General features: G+C 38.9%; 1 protein-coding gene across 1 annotated transcript; it reads left to right on the top strand.

Moving 5' to 3' along the window:
* The first annotated feature begins 583 nt into the window (after window positions 1-583).
* kdm2ab (lysine (K)-specific demethylase 2Ab) lies at window positions 584-16,813 on the top strand. Its single transcript, XM_037675265.1, has 23 exons — window positions 584-765; window positions 1,136-1,178; window positions 3,483-3,621; window positions 3,790-3,868; window positions 3,960-4,006; window positions 5,344-5,522; window positions 5,740-5,846; window positions 6,025-6,118; window positions 6,624-6,777; window positions 6,881-6,996; window positions 10,824-10,950; window positions 11,052-11,335; window positions 11,447-11,524; window positions 11,728-11,985; window positions 12,228-12,356; window positions 13,047-13,133; window positions 13,303-13,527; window positions 13,644-13,673; window positions 13,800-14,830; window positions 15,671-15,834; window positions 15,918-16,064; window positions 16,218-16,433; window positions 16,540-16,813. The coding sequence occupies exons 2-23, from the start codon at window positions 1,143-1,145 to the stop codon at window positions 16,719-16,721; spliced, it is 3,909 nt and encodes a 1,302-aa protein (XP_037531193.1). The 5' UTR covers window positions 584-765; window positions 1,136-1,142; the 3' UTR covers window positions 16,722-16,813.
* Window positions 16,814-18,143: the final 1,330 nt, after the last annotated feature.

Genomic DNA, 18,143 nt, shown 5'->3' with positions numbered 1-18,143 from the left:
TATATATATATATATATATATATACATACTGAATGCTTCTGTTCAGTGCCTTGAGATGACTTCTGTTGTGACTTGGCGCTATATAAATAAACTGAATTGAATTAAATTAAATTACTTGACTGTTTCTGAGATTAAGAAACAAACTTTATGGCTTTTTTTTGCCTTATTAACCTTGGTATGGTTTACAGTTCTGTGCCCAGAAGACACCTTTGCTACACAAGTAAGAAAGATTTCCCCTAATGTGAAATTTTCAAATATTAAAATGCACTTCATTATGTAGTCTATTCTCCAAGCAATATATTCTTATTCCTTTGCACTCATTTTCAATCCGTTTTTATATGGGCTTTTGCTGTTTAGACAGTAATAACCACCGGCACCGAACATGAACAAAATAAATCAACCGGTGAATTAAAAACCAAGTACAGTACAATATTGACATGAATAATGTATGCAAGCCTTTTTTAAAGAGCACCTGCTGTGACCAATCACAGCGAACATATGCAAATATTACAACCAATAGGATGAGTTGGGGGCGGGTCTTCAGTTTTTTTTTTTCCCCCTTTTCTTTTTTTTTTGTGTGTGTGTTTTCCGACCCGCTGAAATGGCGGCCCGTAGCGTCGAGTAACTTTATCGCACAATAAATAATCAGAACAATAATATGGTCGTTTTTAAACATATAACATGAAGAAAAACATCACTGTGATGCTTCGGACGTTTTAGTCAGGACGTGCTCTTTTGACCTCAACGTTTGAAAGAAGTTAAAAGGTAAAAAACATAGGAAAGCTTCCAAATGCATCGCAGACGAGGCTAACGGTAACTAGCTAGCAGCAACGGCAGCCGTCGACTTGAGGAATATTAGTCAGCTGAGCTTCTTGGAGATAACCCCAGGCTGGAAGTAGACACGTTGGCTCTTGTTATCCGTACCAAAACGCAATTGCTTTTGTCGGAATTAAAATGACAAACGCTCATTTACAGTCGTGTGTGTGTGTGATGCTAACATTAGCTTGCTGGCTAACGTTAGCAGGAAGGCTCGTTTCAGAAAGAGCTGTCCCGAAGATTGTAAACCCACAAGATCATTTGGTATTCAACCAGCGAATGTCAACAATTAATTCACAACTCGTTTTCTTATTTGCAGCGATATTATGGAGGATCCTCATACACGATACAGTAAGCGTTTGGTAAGTAGCGACTAGCAGTTAGCTGCTAAGTGTTATTATGTTTACAAAACCGCTGAGATTTTTTCCTTATGCTTGTGTGTTACTCTTTTAACCAACTTGAAGCATTTTAGTGATTGAAAAGCGGTGTTTGAGTGGGTCGGCTCGCCTTTGGCAGTGATTGAGGATGTGTCTTTTATTGACCGTAATGAACTTGTTTAAAGACCCTCTGGGTTCAGGAGGAGGTCAAGTTCACCAGCTAACCTGACAGCATTTCTTCAGATTCCTACGACTATATCACCTCCTCTGGAAAACAGTTAACTAAACTCAAAGCATTATTTATACGTATACTTTGAAGTGTGCAAAATTACTTAGTTTAGTAATGGTTTTACTTTAGCTAATTTATGGTAAGTTGTTCCTAGAAAATACAGTTGTTCCTATATCTTAACAAGATTAAATGGTAAATGGACTGCACATAGCCCTTTTCTATCTTATCAATACACTCAAAGTGCTTTACACTACAATCTGTGCCCTCATTTACCCATTCATACATCACTCTACTATTTCTGTACAAAGAATAATCAGTGTTTTATCACATTCATGCATCGATGGGACACACATCAGAGGCAATGAGGGGTTCAGTGTCTTGCCCAGGGACACTTCAGCATGTGACTGCTGGTGGAAACTGGCTGATTGACTGTGAGAATGTGCTATTTATAAGACTGAATTTGTTGTAGTGCCTCAGACTGAAGAAGTCTTTTGCGTTAAAGACAAAACGTTTAAACAAAGAAGAATCCGTCCAGAGGACATGACGTAACTTTGTTTTCCTGATGCATGCTGAATAATCCAGGTAGAAATGTCTAAAAAAGTTAAGTCTGGTCCTCTGGTCATTCAAAAAAAAAAAAACAACAAAGCAAAACAACAACAACAACAAAAAAATGTAGAAACGTTTCGTCTTTCATCCGAAAGACTTCTTCAGTCTGAGGTGCTGCTGTTTATAAGACTGAGCTGAATACAGCACCTCAGACTGAAGAAGTCTTCCGGATGAAAGACTAAACGTTTCTACATTTTTTTTTTTTTTTTTTGGTTTGTTTTGTTTTTTTGAATGTCCAGAGGACCAGACTTAACGTTTTTAGATTAACTTTGTTATATTTTTCTATCTGGATTATTGAGCGTGCATCAGGACATTGTTCCTATAATTTATCTTCCTTTCCCATTTTACCTTGTTTAATTATAAGCAACCCCTTCCTTATGAAGTGATGTTTCCAAAGCTCTTATTTGTTTGAACTAAGTCCCTTGCATTAGTTTGAATAAAGCATTATGTTGTTGGGTTAAAGGGGTGGGGGTTGGGGAAATATGAGAGCAAGGGGTGTTGTGCTTGATCCATCTGCCTATCCAAGCAGGGCTTTATGTGGGAATGGATTGGGGGGCAGGGGGGTAATGTGTAGAAGATTAAACCCCTCTTTTGTAATGCTTTGTTTGTTTCTGACAACTGGTTTGGTGATGGGTTGGCTGATTCTGTTAGACTGATTTGTTGTAATTTTAATTCATGCATTAGATGGAAGACTACTTTTATTTTGCTAATAGCAATTTAAGTCCCTGTAACTATATAGATATAAGGAACATCTCCTACTGTTGTCACTTAATGCATGATCAGCTAGCCCTCAGTAACATCCTTTTTTATATATATCAATCAAAGGTTTTCTACGTTCATGTTTTATTTGTGCATTAATTTGTGTTGGACTACTTTTTCTGAAGTCCCAAGTTTGATTTTTATGTCAATTATTTATTCAAAAATTATAAATGTGATTGTTGTTGCTTAGTTTATAGTTTTAGAAAAACCTTTAAAGTGTCAAACTCATAGTTATACACTACAATGACTGCACTTGATGTGTACGTTAACACTTTGATTAAAAATAAATAAATCGACAATGTGTAAAAGATGATTTGGAAGAAAAAAAAGAGAAGAAAAATGTCACAATGCCCATTGTCAGAGTTTTTGCTGAATTCACCTTTAAGTATAGATTAACTCCTTCAGCTCTTGTTTATTGTTTCTTTCACACAGTATAGTTATTATTAATAATAAAACATTTAAGACAACTTACAAAAACAAAAAAATCAAGCTGTTCTTTTTTTTAGAAAGCATTCAGTGCACAGTATAAACAGATGAATGATGCTTTGTTGAGTTATCAGTGCTTCACTTATTGTAATAGAGAATAAATGAGTCAACCAAGGAGAATTTCCACCATCCTGGTCTTTCTTATTTTAGCTGCTCACTATAAATCCTGTTGCTTAAATATAACAGAACTTTTTTTTTGTTGTCCTCAGCGCACAGGTACACGCCGTCGCTACCAGGATGATGGAATCTCGGATGATGAAATCGAAGGGAAACGAACGTTTGACTTGGATGAGAAGTTGCAGTGTGAGAGGTTTGGCTCTGATCTGGTCAAACTTATGGAGGGTAAAGGTGAGATAGCTTCATGTAAATAAACAGAAGTACAAGAAAGATGTAAAATCAACCAGATTTGACCACAGAGTGTAGTATGGAGGCAAGAAAAGTCTATGCCAAGTTATACTTATTATTTATTTGTATCTGTGTCCCTTGAGTATTTTGCTTTGTGTGTTCCCTGATTAGATTTCACATATGAATACATACAGAGGGAAGGTCTCAGAGACCCCATCATTTTTAGAAAAGCTGATGGGCTTGGTCTACAGTAAGTTCCATTAACTTGTTGTTTATTAGAGAATATCCACAAAATCAGTAAATTTGTTCCAACAGATCCAAAAACTATCTCTCTTTTACAGAATGCCAGACCCTGATTTCAGTGTGAGTGATGTCAAGTTGTTTGTTGGTAAGTTTCTGAATTATACGTTTACAGTAAATGTTTTAACTGCTTGTACCCAAAATTCAACACAAGAACTGGTACGACAGCTTATAGCACCAACAGTTGCATCTAAAAAAAAAGAGAATATCATGAAAAAAAAGGTAAATTGTTTTGCCATTTATTTCAGAAAGTGAAACTCGTATATTACAAAGATTCATTACACATACAGTGAAATATTTCAAGCCTTTATTTATTGTAATTTTGATGATTACAGCTTACAGATAAAGAAAAATGAAAATTCAGTGTCTCAGAAAATTAAAATATTCCACAGTCCGCTTTTGGTACCTTTGGCAGTGTGGGCAGGACTGAAGTCCTGCTGGAAAATGAAATCAGTATCTCCGTAAAGCTCGTCAGCAGAAGGAAGCATGAAGTCTCTAAAATGTCCTGGTAGCTGCTGCGTTGACTGTGGACTTCAGGAAACACAGTGGACCAACACCAGCAGAGGACAAGGCACCAAACCATCACTGACTGTGGAAATTTCACACTGGACTTGATGCAACGTGGATTCTGATTGTAGTGTAAAGTTCTTTGAGTATTTTGATTAGATAGAAAGGCGCTATATAAATACAGTTCATTTACCATTTTTTTCCTCAGCCCAGGTTAGATACTTCTGACGTCTCTGGTTCAGGAGTGGCTCAGCTTGTGGAATGAGACATTTTGTAGCTCATGTCTAGGAGTTAATGACCTGATTAGGGTGTAACACCATGAGTTTTTAATATTGAACCTCTTCACAATATTCTAGTTTTCTGAGACACTCAGTTTTGTTTTTCATTATTTGTAAGCCACAATCATCAAAATTACAAGAAATAAAGGCTTGAAATATTCCACTCCGTGTAATGAATCAATGTAATGCATGAGTTTCAGTTTCTGGCGTGAATGACCTAATTTTTTAAAAACTTTTTCATAATATTCTAGTTTTTTTCTGTCCTGTAGATTTTTAGCACTGATATACCAGCTGATGAATCTGGGAAAATTCATAAATGTGTCCTATTTACTAATTAAGTTCCTTATTCAGGTGTAAAAAGTTTTATATAATCATTCATACTGCTTAAAGTTCATGGTCCTAAAAATAATCACAATTACAATATAAAATATATAATTTTTTTTTAGACTTCTGAAAAACATTTATTTAGCAAAACTCCAGTTTGTGCAAGACTTTCGTTGTTGACAGTACTTAGAAATAATAGGTGCCATACACGATGAGCATTGATTTTGTTTTTAATTTTGAAGGTGAAAAATGAATTTGGATATTTTATTTTTTTACTATAATGTTGACTTTTATAACCCTGTTAATTATTTTACAGGTAGTCGACGCATTGTGGACGTTATGGACGTGAACACCCAGAAGGGAATTGAAATGTCGATGGCTCAATGGCGACGCTACTATGAGACGCCCCCATCTGAGAGAGAAAAGCTCTACAACGTCATCAGTCTGGAGTTCAGCCACACCAGACTAGAGAATCTGGTCAAACGACCGGCGTCTGTAAGAATCACTTTCATACCTTAGGATAATCTATATCCGCAGTGTATTAAAATCATCCTGTTTCTTTATTTGTTTGCATCTGGAAGGCTTTGGATAAACATTTTCACGATGATAGTGTTAAAGTTTTATCTACTTATGGAAACGGTGTCAGTTACCAGTGATAGTAATTTTCTAGCCAAAAAATTTGGATGAATGTCTTCTACTCTTCATTATCCAGGTGGATCTCATTGACTGGGTGGACAACATGTGGCCTCGCCATCTCAAGGAGAGGCAGAGAGACTCCACAAATGCCATCATAGACATGCATTATCCCAAAGTACAGAAGTGAGTGGAAACAGCCACTCATTCACATGTATCACCGTGTAACATTTGCTATTTAACAGTAAAGAAACGCATAACGCATTAGATTAAAAAAAATAATAAAAATTTTAATTTTTGTATTTAATTTGTAATGTTTATCCAAAAGTGAAAGTATTTTCTATCCTTCCTCTGTATCTCCCAGGTACTGCCTCATGAGCGTTCAGGACTGCTTCACAGACTTCCACATCGATTTTGGTGGAACTTCAGTCTGGTACCACATTCTGCGAGGGGCAAAGGTCTGTGCTGCCATCACGTTGCTGAAAAGACCAGTTTTTACAGTTTGGATGTTGGTCTGGGCTTTTATTTCATTAGAAATAACTTTATTTGTGTCCTGAAACATAAAACCCAATCACTATAGCATGTACTGACTTTATTTTTTGTTAATATTTAATACAACCATGATACAGTTACATAAATTTTAAATCAGAAAAATAAAACGATGTATTTTTATCTGCCTATTTAGTTTTAACACTGATGTTTTATGCAAAATTAAACTGGCTGCATCTTAGAGCAGAACTTAATAATCTGTTTTTATTATGTTTGATTTGATGCATCTTATACCTTCTCAGAGATTCATTTGTCCGTGTTTATGCAAAATAATAAAATAATTTAAAGAGGGAAATTAGTCAATTCTATGTGATGTTTAAAGTGATCAATTACGTGATCTGACATGCACTCTGTTTAAACTCAAACTCAGTTAACATACATGTGTGTGTGTGTGTGTGTGTGTGCTTCCCACAGGTGTTTTGGCTCATTCCACCCACACCTCAGAATTTGGATATGTATGAAAACTGGGTTTTGTCAGGAAAGCAGGGAGACATCTTCTTGGGGGATAAGTGTTGCGACTGTCAGAGGATAGAGCTCAACCAAGGAAACACCTTCATAATCCCATCAGGTCGGAAGCTCCAACAAATAAACAAGGCATAAATGTAACAAATATGTTTTCTACCTTCTATCACACGTGGCCTCTGTGTTAATTTTCGTTTTATGCGTTGCAGGTTGGATTCATGCCGTCTACACTCCAGAGGACACTTTAGTGTTTGGGGGAAATTTCCTTCACAGCTTTAACATCCCCATGCAGCTCAACATCTACAACATTGAGGACCGCACACGGGTAAGAAGCAATTTGCTTCATGCCTTAAATTTTCTTCCCTGTTCAGCCACTCTATAAAAACAATTGTTCTTTTACATTTTAAACAAAACATGAAAGAATCAGCAAGACACAGTTAAATGATGTGTACATCTATTGATGAAAATCATAAATCTGCTTAGACTTGCTTGCTAGTAATTCACATTTTTGTACAATGCAGAAGTTATTACTAAACATACCTGGTATTATGCTGATCCACCCTGCTTGTGTCTCTTTTGTATTAGCTTTATTTTTTCTGTTTTCTTGAGTTGAACTCATTCAAATGAAACCCAATTTATTTAAATTCGAAATTGTAAATAGGTTTTAGTCCACATTGACTCAATGAATTGCTTTAAAACTAACATTTTATTTTTTGTTTAAACAAGTTGTATTTGTCAATGCATGCATGATTTAACCTAAATATCTTATGCTTCCTGAATCCTGTCAACATGTATCTCATTGCGCACTTATATGGTGCAACAACAGGCCATGACAATCGGATATAATCAAGTAATCTCCTAGAACCACAAGTTACTTTAGGGGGAGTGATACAAAGGACTTTTTTTTTCTTTTCTTCCACCAAGCCAGTCGTAGAGCTGAATGTATGCAGTTGTTGCTGTTTGAGTTTTCTCTATATTACACAGAAAGCTGAGTTACTGCATCATAATAAATAAAAAAATTCAGCATTGGCTGAGGACTCTTAATTCCTCGTATATATTTACAAACAAACAAAACAAAAAAAACTAATTTGTATTTTGCAGCTTTAACAAAAAAGATCTTAATAGGTAAAAGTTTGCTTCACTTTCAATTTCTCAAACAAGTTTCATAAAATCCAAATCAAGCTTATTGAGTTTTTTTTAACCTTTTCTCCCTTAGCTTGCTTACATGAAGGTTTAGTATGACTCACCAAAGTGCATTAGGTAAAACAGTAATGACCAGAAAACGATAAACAATCAAAAAAAAATAAAAAAAAATCCATCTCTACAGCTCCATATGTATTTTGTATTGAAATACACAGAGAGCTGGAGTATTTGACACGTTTTTCAATGTTTCTCACAAACGATAATTTCACATACAATGGTGCTTGAAAGTTTGTGAACCCTTTAGAGTTTTCTATATTCATCCATAAATATGAATCAATCATCAGATTTTCACACAAGTCCTAAAAGTAGATAAATATATATAAGTATATGTGCTATGTGTTGTCATCATTGTATGTTTCCATACAATGGCAAAATTAATTCTCTGCATTTAACCCATCACACCTGGGATACACCCAGGTGGAGCAGTGGGCAACTATGTGAGTGTCCGGGGAGCAATTAAGGATTAGGAGTGTTGCTCAGAGACACCACGACATGTGGGAATGGCTGGGGATCAAACCTGGGACTTTCGGGTCCCGAGTTGACTGCCCTGCATCTACCCCATCTCGGCTCATATAAAGAGAACCCAGTTAAACAAGTTAGACAAAATATTATACTTGGTCATTTATTTAAGAGGAAAATTATCCAGAGGCAGCGCAGTGACACAACTGGTAGAACTGCTGCCTCTCAGTGAGCAGGTTCTTGGTTCAAATCCCAGTCTGGGGGCCTTTCTGGGTGGAGTTTGCATGTTCTCGCTGTGCATACGTGGGTTTTCTCCGGGTACTCCGGTTTCCTCCCACAGACCAAAAGCATGAATTTTTTGTGATTATCGTACCCACCACTGCACCCTGTATTCACTGGTTAACTGGACATAATTAATTTCACGCAGACTCTCTCACTGGTACATTTTCATCTTTAAATCACTTCTTGGTCTGCTGCCTTCATACATCTCCTCCTATATGTCTCTGCATGAGTGCAGCTACAGCGTGCGCTCTCAGGACATTATTACCTGCAGCGTCCCCTCAGTGCGGACTGAACTTGGCAAAAGGGCCTTCTCCTACTCCGCTCCTGTTTCCTGGAATTTCTTGCAGAAAGATCTGAAGCTCTCGACTTTGACCTCTAAGTGGCTTTAAGAATCTGTTGGACTCCTGGCAAGGACCAGTGCAGACATGTTCCTGTTTTTAGTTGACTATATTCATCTTTTAATCTAGCTGTTTTTGCTTTTTTTTTTTTTTTTGCTAGCTTATTTTAATTTGTAAAAAAAAAAAAAAAAAAATCTGTTTGTTTGAAGAATTTGTTCCCATTCCTCCATACAGAACAGCTTCAACTCTGGGATGTTGGTGGTTTCCTCACATTAACTGCTGCTTCAGGTCCTTCCACAGCATTTAGATTGGATTAAGGTCAGGACTTTGACTAGACCTTTCCAAAACATGAACTTTATTCTTCTTGAACCATTCTTTGGTAGAACGACTTGTGTGCTCAGGGTCATCGTCTTGCTGCATGACCCACCTTCTCTTGACATTCAGTTCATGGACAGATGTCCTGACATTTTCCTTTAGAATTCTCTGATATAATTCAGAATTCATTGTTCCATCAATGATGACAAGCCATCTTGGCTCAGATTCAACAAAACAGGCCCAAACCATGATACTACCACCACCACGTTTCACAAATGCACAGATTTCACTTGCTGCTGTTCGGCATACTGTTTTTACTGTTTTTATGCTATTAGTGCTTAGTGTATATTTAGTTTGTTTTTCTTAGTTCATATCTTGGATCTTATTGCTGTTTTTCTTTTACATTTTATTGTGAGATGTAACTGGGACCCTGTTTACATAATCTCGTTCCAACACATGTACCACATGTGGTGTGTATGACAAATAAATCTCTGACTTTCAGACGCTGACAGATGGGATAAGGTTCTTATGCAGGAATGCATCATTTTCCTTTCTCCAAACATAACGCTTTTCATTTAAACCAAAATGTTCTATTTTGGTCTCGTCCATCCACAAAACATTCTTCCAACAGTCTTCTGTCTTGTCCACGTGATCTTTATCAAACTGCAGACAAGTAGCACTGTTATTTTTGGAGAGCAGTGGCTTCTCCTTCAACCCTGCCATGCACACCGTTGTTGTTCAGTGTTCTCCTGATGGTGGACTCATGAACATCAACATTAATGTGAGAGAGACCTTCAGTTGCTTAGAGATGACCCTGGGGTTCTTTGTGACCTCGCCGACTATTCCACATCTTGCTCTTGGAGTGATCTTTGTTTGGTCCATCACTCCTGGGGAGGGTAACAATGCTCTTGAATTTCCTCCACACGATCTGTCCGACTGTGGATTGGTGGAGTCCAAACTCTTTAGAGATGCTTTTGTAACATTTTCCAGCCTGATGAGCATCAACAACTCTTTTTCTGATTTCCTCAGAAATCCACATTCGTGCCATGATACACAAACATGTTGTGAAGAGCAGACTTTGATAGATTCATGTTGTTTAAATCAAACAGGGTGTCCACTCACACCTCATCATCGTCCCATTGATTGAAAACACCTGACTCTAATTTCACCTTCAAATTAACTGCTAATTATAAAGGTTCACATACTTTTTCCACTCGCAAATATGTAATACTGGATCATTTTCCTCAATAAATAAATGACCAAGTATATATTTTTCTTATTTGTTTAACTGGGTTCTCTTTATGTACTTTCAGGATTTGTGAAAATCTGAGGATGTTTTAGGTCATATTTATGCAGAAATATAGAAAATTCTAAAGCGTTCACAGACTTTTAAGTACCACTGTATGTTCTTTAGCTTTGTTTGACAGAGAAAATTTAAACTTCTCAGAAACAGGTGTTACTCATCTAGAAGTGTTCAGCTGTATCAGAAGACAGGCAGAGGTGTTTTTGAATCTGGTCTGTGGTCTCTTCAGTCAATTTTATTTTATTTTATCAGGTTCCAGCAAAGTTCCGCTACCCGTTTTATTATGAGATGTGTTGGTATGTCCTGGAGAGGTACCTCTTCTGCCTGACCAACATCTCCCACCTCACACCTGAGTTCCAAAAATATTCACTTGGTATTGGTAAGAATAAATAAAAACAAAACAAAAAACACAGCCATTCTTTTTTTTTCCCCTCTCAAAACTACCTAGCTTCATTGCTGACTTGTGCTACTACATTTTAGGGCTGACTCCAGCTGACCTTGAAATCAGCGATCTCTCCATGGACAGCACTTCCAATGGAATTGACAGTGAGGATGAAAAAGAAGTTGATAAAAAGGAAGAAGAGACCAAAGATGATGTCATAAGTGAACAGCCAGCCCAAGTCACCACCCCTCATCATGTGCTTACCCCTTTTGAACTTGAGGGCCTTTGGAACCTAGTAGGAAAGCTGGAGGAGCTGCCGGCCCACAAAAAGTGTGCTCCTGCAGGGATTGGACGTCCTGAAGCCCTGCTTGAAGACTTGAGGGTGGGTATCTCCAAATTAACTCCGGGATCTCACATTATACACACTACAGTGACTCAGACACTGAAGTTGGTTGACTTTAACTCATGTGCACCGCCTGATTTTTATCTCTAGAATGTTTTGAAGAATTGTGTAAATGACGACATTAAGCTTGCCTACACCGGAGAGCCTATTGTCAAATGGCCTAAAAGGGTGAGCATTCACAAATCTTGTACTTTTTTTTTCAGCTAGCTGCAAATATAAAGGAATATTCCTTTGAGATGTTTTTGTGAGCAAACAATTATATCAATAACTCTGTCATTGCAGCTGCCAACCTTTGATTTCTAAGCATAACACAAGCAGACTTAAGTCTGACTGATGTAATTTTCTAATGGTCTGCTTCTTATTTTGTACAGCCATTGTGGTACCAGCCACCCCCTCCCCCTCCACCTGCTCTTTACCGTCCTCCTCGGTCAGGCCCTTCCCTCCACAAGTCTCAGAAGCCCATCAAACGCACGTCCATTTCGGCTCTGAGGCGCAGACGGGTGAGGTGCAAGCGTTGTGCTGGCTGTCGCAGGAAAGAGTGTGGCGACTGCCTGTACTGCCATGACATGAGGAAGTTTGGTGGGTCTGGACGTATGAAGAAGGGCTGCATGATGAGACAGTGCCTAACGGTAGGGCATTATACCAGTTGTTACATTTTGTATGCAGGAAACTAAACAATATGGCTTATGTCTCTGTGTGTGTGTCTTTATTTCTGAAAATTAAAGTAACATTGTAAAATTGTTACTCTTGTTGCTTAAGACATTTATTAAATAGATTAGTAACCTACATTTCATTGAATTTCACAACTGAAGTATGTAATATGTGCAAGCATCAGATATGAGGTTCTCATGATGTTTTGTCCGTCCTCCAGCCTGCCTTGCCCAACACCGCTCGATGTGCCACTTGTGGAGAGGGCGAGTTTGATGAATCTGATCCGAGCACTCACTCTCTCATGGAGTGCACAATCTGTTCACAGATTGTTCATCGTCAGTGTGTAAAGGTGAGTCTCGTCCACTAGGTCCACTGATGAATCAGTTTGTTTGTCTCTCTTAAGTCTGACTTTCTGGTTCTGATTTTGAGCTACATATTGTTTTGTTTTGTTGTTTTAAAGTGCTGCGACTGGGAGCATACACACACATTATGTACTTTTTCTTTGAAATAGGTTTACAACTAAACATTGAAGATTAAATAATTATCTAACTCCAAATCACTTAGGAACTGCTTTTCTTCACTTAAACCTTTTAAGCACAAAATGACAAAATGGTCAAAGGATGACTTGTTGGGTTGTAGATGAAGTAATTTATTTGATATAAAAGTGAGTTTTTATTGACATCACTTCACACAGTAGTCCAAAACAGGCTTAGTAGTTACACACTTTGTGAGTGTCATGATGGCTGCTTTATTTAGTTGCCTCTGTACACACAAGTTTACACAAACATTGAAACAAATTGCAATTTATTTTTAACTCCCAGTGACCAACTTTGACTGTACACACACACAACTCTGCATGTAATAATGTGTTAGTCTGCAGGCAGACAGTCGAGATCTGAAAGCACAACATTCACAACTGATCAAAATTAGTCAGCAGATGAGTCTGATCATCTGCCTGTCACTGATCTAAAACTGAATATGCCTGAGTTGTTGTGTTGCTGCATTAGTTGGTCAACTTATAGTTTGTGCTGTGTTACAGGAACCCGGTGAGGGGAAGATTAATACGGACCTGCCCAGCTGCTGGGAATGTCCAAAATGTTACCAAGGCACAGGCTCTGCATCAGAGGTATAACACTTACACACATCTTCATAATTATATACTTAAACTTATTTTCATTAAGCTTTTCTCTCAGCGGATCAGTCGGTATGATTTTATTTTCGTCATCAGACATTTTATTGACTTTTGGATGCTGTGTGATTTTTGATGCACAAATGAACTGACGTTTCAATATCAGTCTTCCAGTGAGGAGGAAAGTGCAGAGTCGGATGGTTCAACATTTTTGCCAGAGTCCAAGCTCGGTTATCAGGAAGGCAACGGGGCTGGAGATGGAGCGAAACGGGTGAAACGTAGTAGACCCCCAGGCCGACCGACAGCCCCGCCACCTTCACAAAAACTGCTACTGCAGCATCAACAAAGTCGCAAACGAGAGAATGCACTGGAGTACAGGCTAAAAAAGAGGGTACATTCTACATGCTTTGACATTTTCAGTGTGTTTCACAATTTTAAAAACGTTGTTAGATTTGTATTGGTTCAACATTTTTTTTAATTTTTTTATTCCTCAACTTCTTTTTACAGATAAAACTGGAGAGGACCAAACTTTTAAGAGTAAGAATTCACTTTTCTTGTATGGTTTCTGTATTAAAGTAGCTGACAATTTATGTTGTGTTTTAATATTTTGATTTCAATCATATGAAGCATGAATTATCCCAGTCGTATTTTTTGAACTTTCAGAAACAGGCCACTTTAGATCGCTCTCCAAGGCTGCTGAGCTCCCGGCTTATGTCCCGCCTGCACTCTCTGAACAGCAGACTGTCTCAGAACAAAGGTCGAGGCTCCACTTGGGCAAGTGGCTCATCTTACAGGAGCGTTCCAGGAGGTACTGGCTCCTTTCACCAGCAGCTGGTACTTAAGCCAAAAGGAGAGCCCTGTAGAGGGAGGGGGAGAGGTGTGAGACTGCGAGGAGGAGGAGCGGGACGTGGCATCAGTGGTGGAGGAAGCCACGCAGAGTTGGAGGAGGAGAGCGAGGACACCAGCAGCAGCAGCACCAACAGCAGCAGCAGCGACGAGGAGGAGGAGGAAGAAGAGGAGGAGGAAAGTGGACTGAACAGGACGGGAGGCGATAAAGAGAACCAGCCCCAGTCGAGGCAAGGAGGAGCAGTCACTAAAGAACACGATGATGAAGGAAGTGAGGTGCCCAGCCAAAATGGTGCAGAGGATGATGAGGAAGAGGAAATGGAGCAGGACATTCCAAAAGGAGACAAAGATGGCTCCAATCTAAAAGTGACACTTCAGAAGCCACCCAGAGCAAAACAGGACTCGACAGCCATCGTCCCCAAATTAGAGGCTGTTGCCTCTCAAACTGCCACCTCTACAACGCACAGCCAGAGCAGAACTCTCATCAGACCCTCAATTAGAAATGGCCCTCGTCCTGATCAACATCCAAACAAGCACACACCCCCACAAACCCGAAGTGGACACGCGTATTCTCATTCTTCTCATCCAGAGAGACTGGAAGCATCAAAAAGACTGAGAACAACCAGGACAGCTAAACTGAGCAACGGTGCTGCTGCTTCTTCTTCATCCGAGCTTCAGCATCTCCGCATCCCTCTGTCCGCTCTGCAGGAGGGAGGGGGAGAGGCAGACAGGGAGAGCGCCGGGAGCAACCCAAGCTGTGAGAGGGAGGTTTGGGTGTCTGTCTTTCGCTACTTGAGTCGTGCAGACCTGTGCGTCTGCATGGCCGTCTGCAAGAACTGGTACAAATGGTAAGACCCTTTAACTGGTGTTTTTATCAGACACTTGGTTTGGATCAGATTTTCCAGTTAAGGCTGTTTGCGTGCAAGTCACATTTTTTTATTTATTCTTACTAAAAGCTACATTGAAACAAAAGATTGTGGTGTTTTGTAGTTGTAGAAGATAAAATGCTCACAATTTGTTTTGATTCATTAGTGAGAAGAAATGTATAAAAATAGTCACCATCTTGTCTGGGGTGGCAGGTTTCAGCACCACACTGACACAACAGAAGTTTTCTTTTCAAAGTGTGAACAGCTCAGCATCTGCTTTAAAATGTTCAGTTATCTGAATCTAATCAGTGTCTCGCATGCGGAGCTTTATTAAAACACTGTCGCTGCTTGTTTCCATTGTTCAATGATGAAAGGTGATGAGACATAATCTGAGCATCATCCAAACATTTCTGTGTGCAGCTGGCTGTGAATTTTTTTTTTTTTTTTTTTTTTCAAACATGCAGTGATGTTATGTCAGTGCAATATGCTGATGTTCAAAATCAAGTGGGTTTTATTTGTTCGTATGGTTGTATATCAACAAGAGGGACACCTTAGGTTATTTTTCTTCAGTAGTCTGAGGAAAGTACTGTAACCTGTTCATTAGAGAGTTCACTTTTTATTTTATATTTTTTCAATCTGATTTATCTTAAGTTATGAATGTTATATTTTAGTTAACATTATGTTATTAGTTACAAAATAATTAAAAACTGTAGCCTCTTTGTTCCAACAAATGTAGAACTTTGAACCGATCATTATTTTAAAGGGTTTGGAGTCAGGATTTAAGTTTTGAATAGATGTTAAAGAGTGTGCATTTGTCTTTAGGTGTTTAGACAAGAGGCTCTGGGCGCGGATCGACCTGAGCATCAAGCGAAATGTTAGCCCCCAGGCCCTCACAGGAATCATAAAGAGACAGCCCGTCACACTTGACCTCTCCTGGACAAACATCGCTAAAAAACAGCTCAACTGGCTCATTGGCCGCCTGCCTGGTACACACCTAATTATTGAGTTTCAAGAGTTTACATTCAAATAAAATCCTCGGTTATTAACTCGGGTGTTCCATGTTTCTCAGGGCTGAAGGACCTGATGCTGTCGGGTTGTTCCTGGTCATCTATTTCAGCTCTGTCCTCCACTGGCTGTCCTCTCCTTCGATCTCTGGACCTGCGGTATGCAGACGGGGTCAAAGACTCTCAGATCAGAGATTTAGTCACTCCTTCAGGTGAGTAGAGAGCACCTCACAAGATATGAGGTATTAATTTATCCATGTGATTTTACTTTTGATTCTTTGGTTTCTCATGTCACTTCTATACTCGTCTGCGATCAAACTCTTAATATGTCTGTCATTTGTCTCTGATTCTCTGCTCTGGTGCAGGCTGCGACAATCGCAGCCCGTTGCGGAACATGCAGTGTTTGCGGCTCGCAGGTCTGGACATCAGCGACTCCACTCTGCGTCTGGTGATTCGCCACATGCCCCATTTAACAAAACTGGACCTCTCCCACTGCAACAGCCTCACTGACCACTCCATCAACCTGCTGACTGCAGTCGGCTCATCCACCCGGAACACACTGACAGAACTCAACTTGGGAGGTGAGGTGATGGTTGTAAAATGACAGATTTCATTTTTAGGAACGAACTGACACATGAATGGCATCGTTCTACATCAGCTTAGTCAAAGTGTGTGTCTCTCTCCCAGGCTGCAGTAAACTGACGGACACATGCTTGAAGTATCTCCGCCGCCTCTCCTGCATCTCGCTGCTCGACCTACGAGGCTGCAAAGGTGTCAGCAGAAAGGCCTGTGAGACCTTCATCTCCGAGCTATCAGTCAACACACTCTACTGCTTATCAGATGAAAAACTGATCCAGAGGATATCCTAGTCGCCTGCGTTCTCTCCCTGCAGGAGTGATTTGAGATGCAAAAAGTGGAGGGCGTGGATGCTGACATGATTAACAGAGGCAAAGGAAGCTGTAGGAGGGGTGGGGTCTGATGTGGAGGGCTTGCCCCCTTGTTAGCTGAAACAATGTCTTACTTTTTTTTTCTTTGTACCTACAAAGACTCAGGAGCTTTTATTTTGCTGTTGCTAATTCAACGTTCCTTAAAGAAGAAAAGAGTCTAATTCTTTATTTACAGGAGTCGGGGAAGAATTAACTCACTGTTCTGACTTCACTTCCTGTGGATAAGCTCCTCCTCAGTCCTGACTCCCATCCCAACCTTCAAAAAAAGACTTAAGTTGTATCCTTGGAATAAAATAAAAAAGTTTTCTGGAATGATTCTGTTTGGATGATCCACTATAAATTCACATTTGTCTTGCAATATATTTGATCTTATTCAGCTACATTTAGGTGCGTCATGTAATTGGGTCATTATTTTTTTTTGTCAGGGAGACATTCACTTGCGCTTTATGCACATTTATGCATTAATTGTTTTTATATCAGGACTTTTTTTTTTGCGTCCATCTACTGGAATGGTCTGTGTTTTGCCAGTTTTGGATTGAGCTATTTCTGTCATTTCCTGTACTTCAGTGGTATACATTGTAGAGTGCACAAGGTGGTACAAAGATTGTGAGTTGGCAATCATCAAAGCAGCAAGACCTCACCCCAAGAAAGGGCAGGTTTTGAGTGTGGGGGATAAGTTGTGGGATAAATGGTGCATTTTCAAACCGCAGTTCAAGTTTAACTTCAGGTGCTATTATTTTCAAACTTAAATTGCTTTGTTTTTGTACAGACAGCGTTTAAAGCAAAAATACTCTAGACAAAACTGCTCCCCGCCCTTCTTTGATACAGGTTTTTCGTTTTGTATGACTTTAAAAAAAATGTGATTATTTACATGTTCAGTTTAGTGTGGAGATGTAAAATTTTATTTTTGAAGCTTCTTTGTTCTCGTCAAGTATTGCGACTCTTAATGAAAGGTCTCCTCCACCCGACCACTCTCCGGGCCATATCTCTCAAAATGAATATAATTATATAAATATTTACTTTTGTGTAAATGTTTTTTCTCTTCTTAGATTATAAAAATGGGAATCCTGTAGCATTGTAATTATTTTGAGAAGCTTTTTTTTTCCACTTCATGTTGTGTTATTTTTCAAGAAAAATAAAGAAATGTTCAACTATTTGGCTGTTTTACTTAATTGTTTTGCATTTGCTTCTCTTGGCTCCATCCAACATCTCTGCATAACCTGGAGACAATGACACTTTAAAAAAATGGTAAAAAGCTCATGGCAGCGTGAAAGTAGAATGTGTCTAGTTTTATTTTGACAAGAAGATTACAAAACTGGATACACCTCATTTATACACTGGCCG

Source organism: Nematolebias whitei, chromosome 4 (genome assembly GCF_014905685.2).
Source record: "Nematolebias whitei isolate Nwh7 chromosome 4, NemWhi1, whole genome shotgun sequence".
NCBI lineage: Eukaryota > Metazoa > Chordata > Actinopteri > Cyprinodontiformes > Rivulidae > Nematolebias > Nematolebias whitei.
This window is presented reverse-complemented; position numbering and strand designations above follow the sequence as displayed.

Bases quoted from the DNA above. Each gene is read 5' to 3' on its own strand.
- kdm2ab (XM_037675265.1), top strand. From the start codon at position 1,143: ATGGAGGATCCTCATACACGATACAGTAAGCGTTTG. The intron at 1,179-3,482 runs GTAAGTAGCGAC...TGTTGTCCTCAG, and splicing joins CACGATACAGTAAGCGTTTG to CGCACAGGTACACGCCGTCG. The intron at 11,986-12,227 runs GTAGGGCATTAT...TCCGTCCTCCAG, and splicing joins TGATGAGACAGTGCCTAACG to CCTGCCTTGCCCAACACCGC.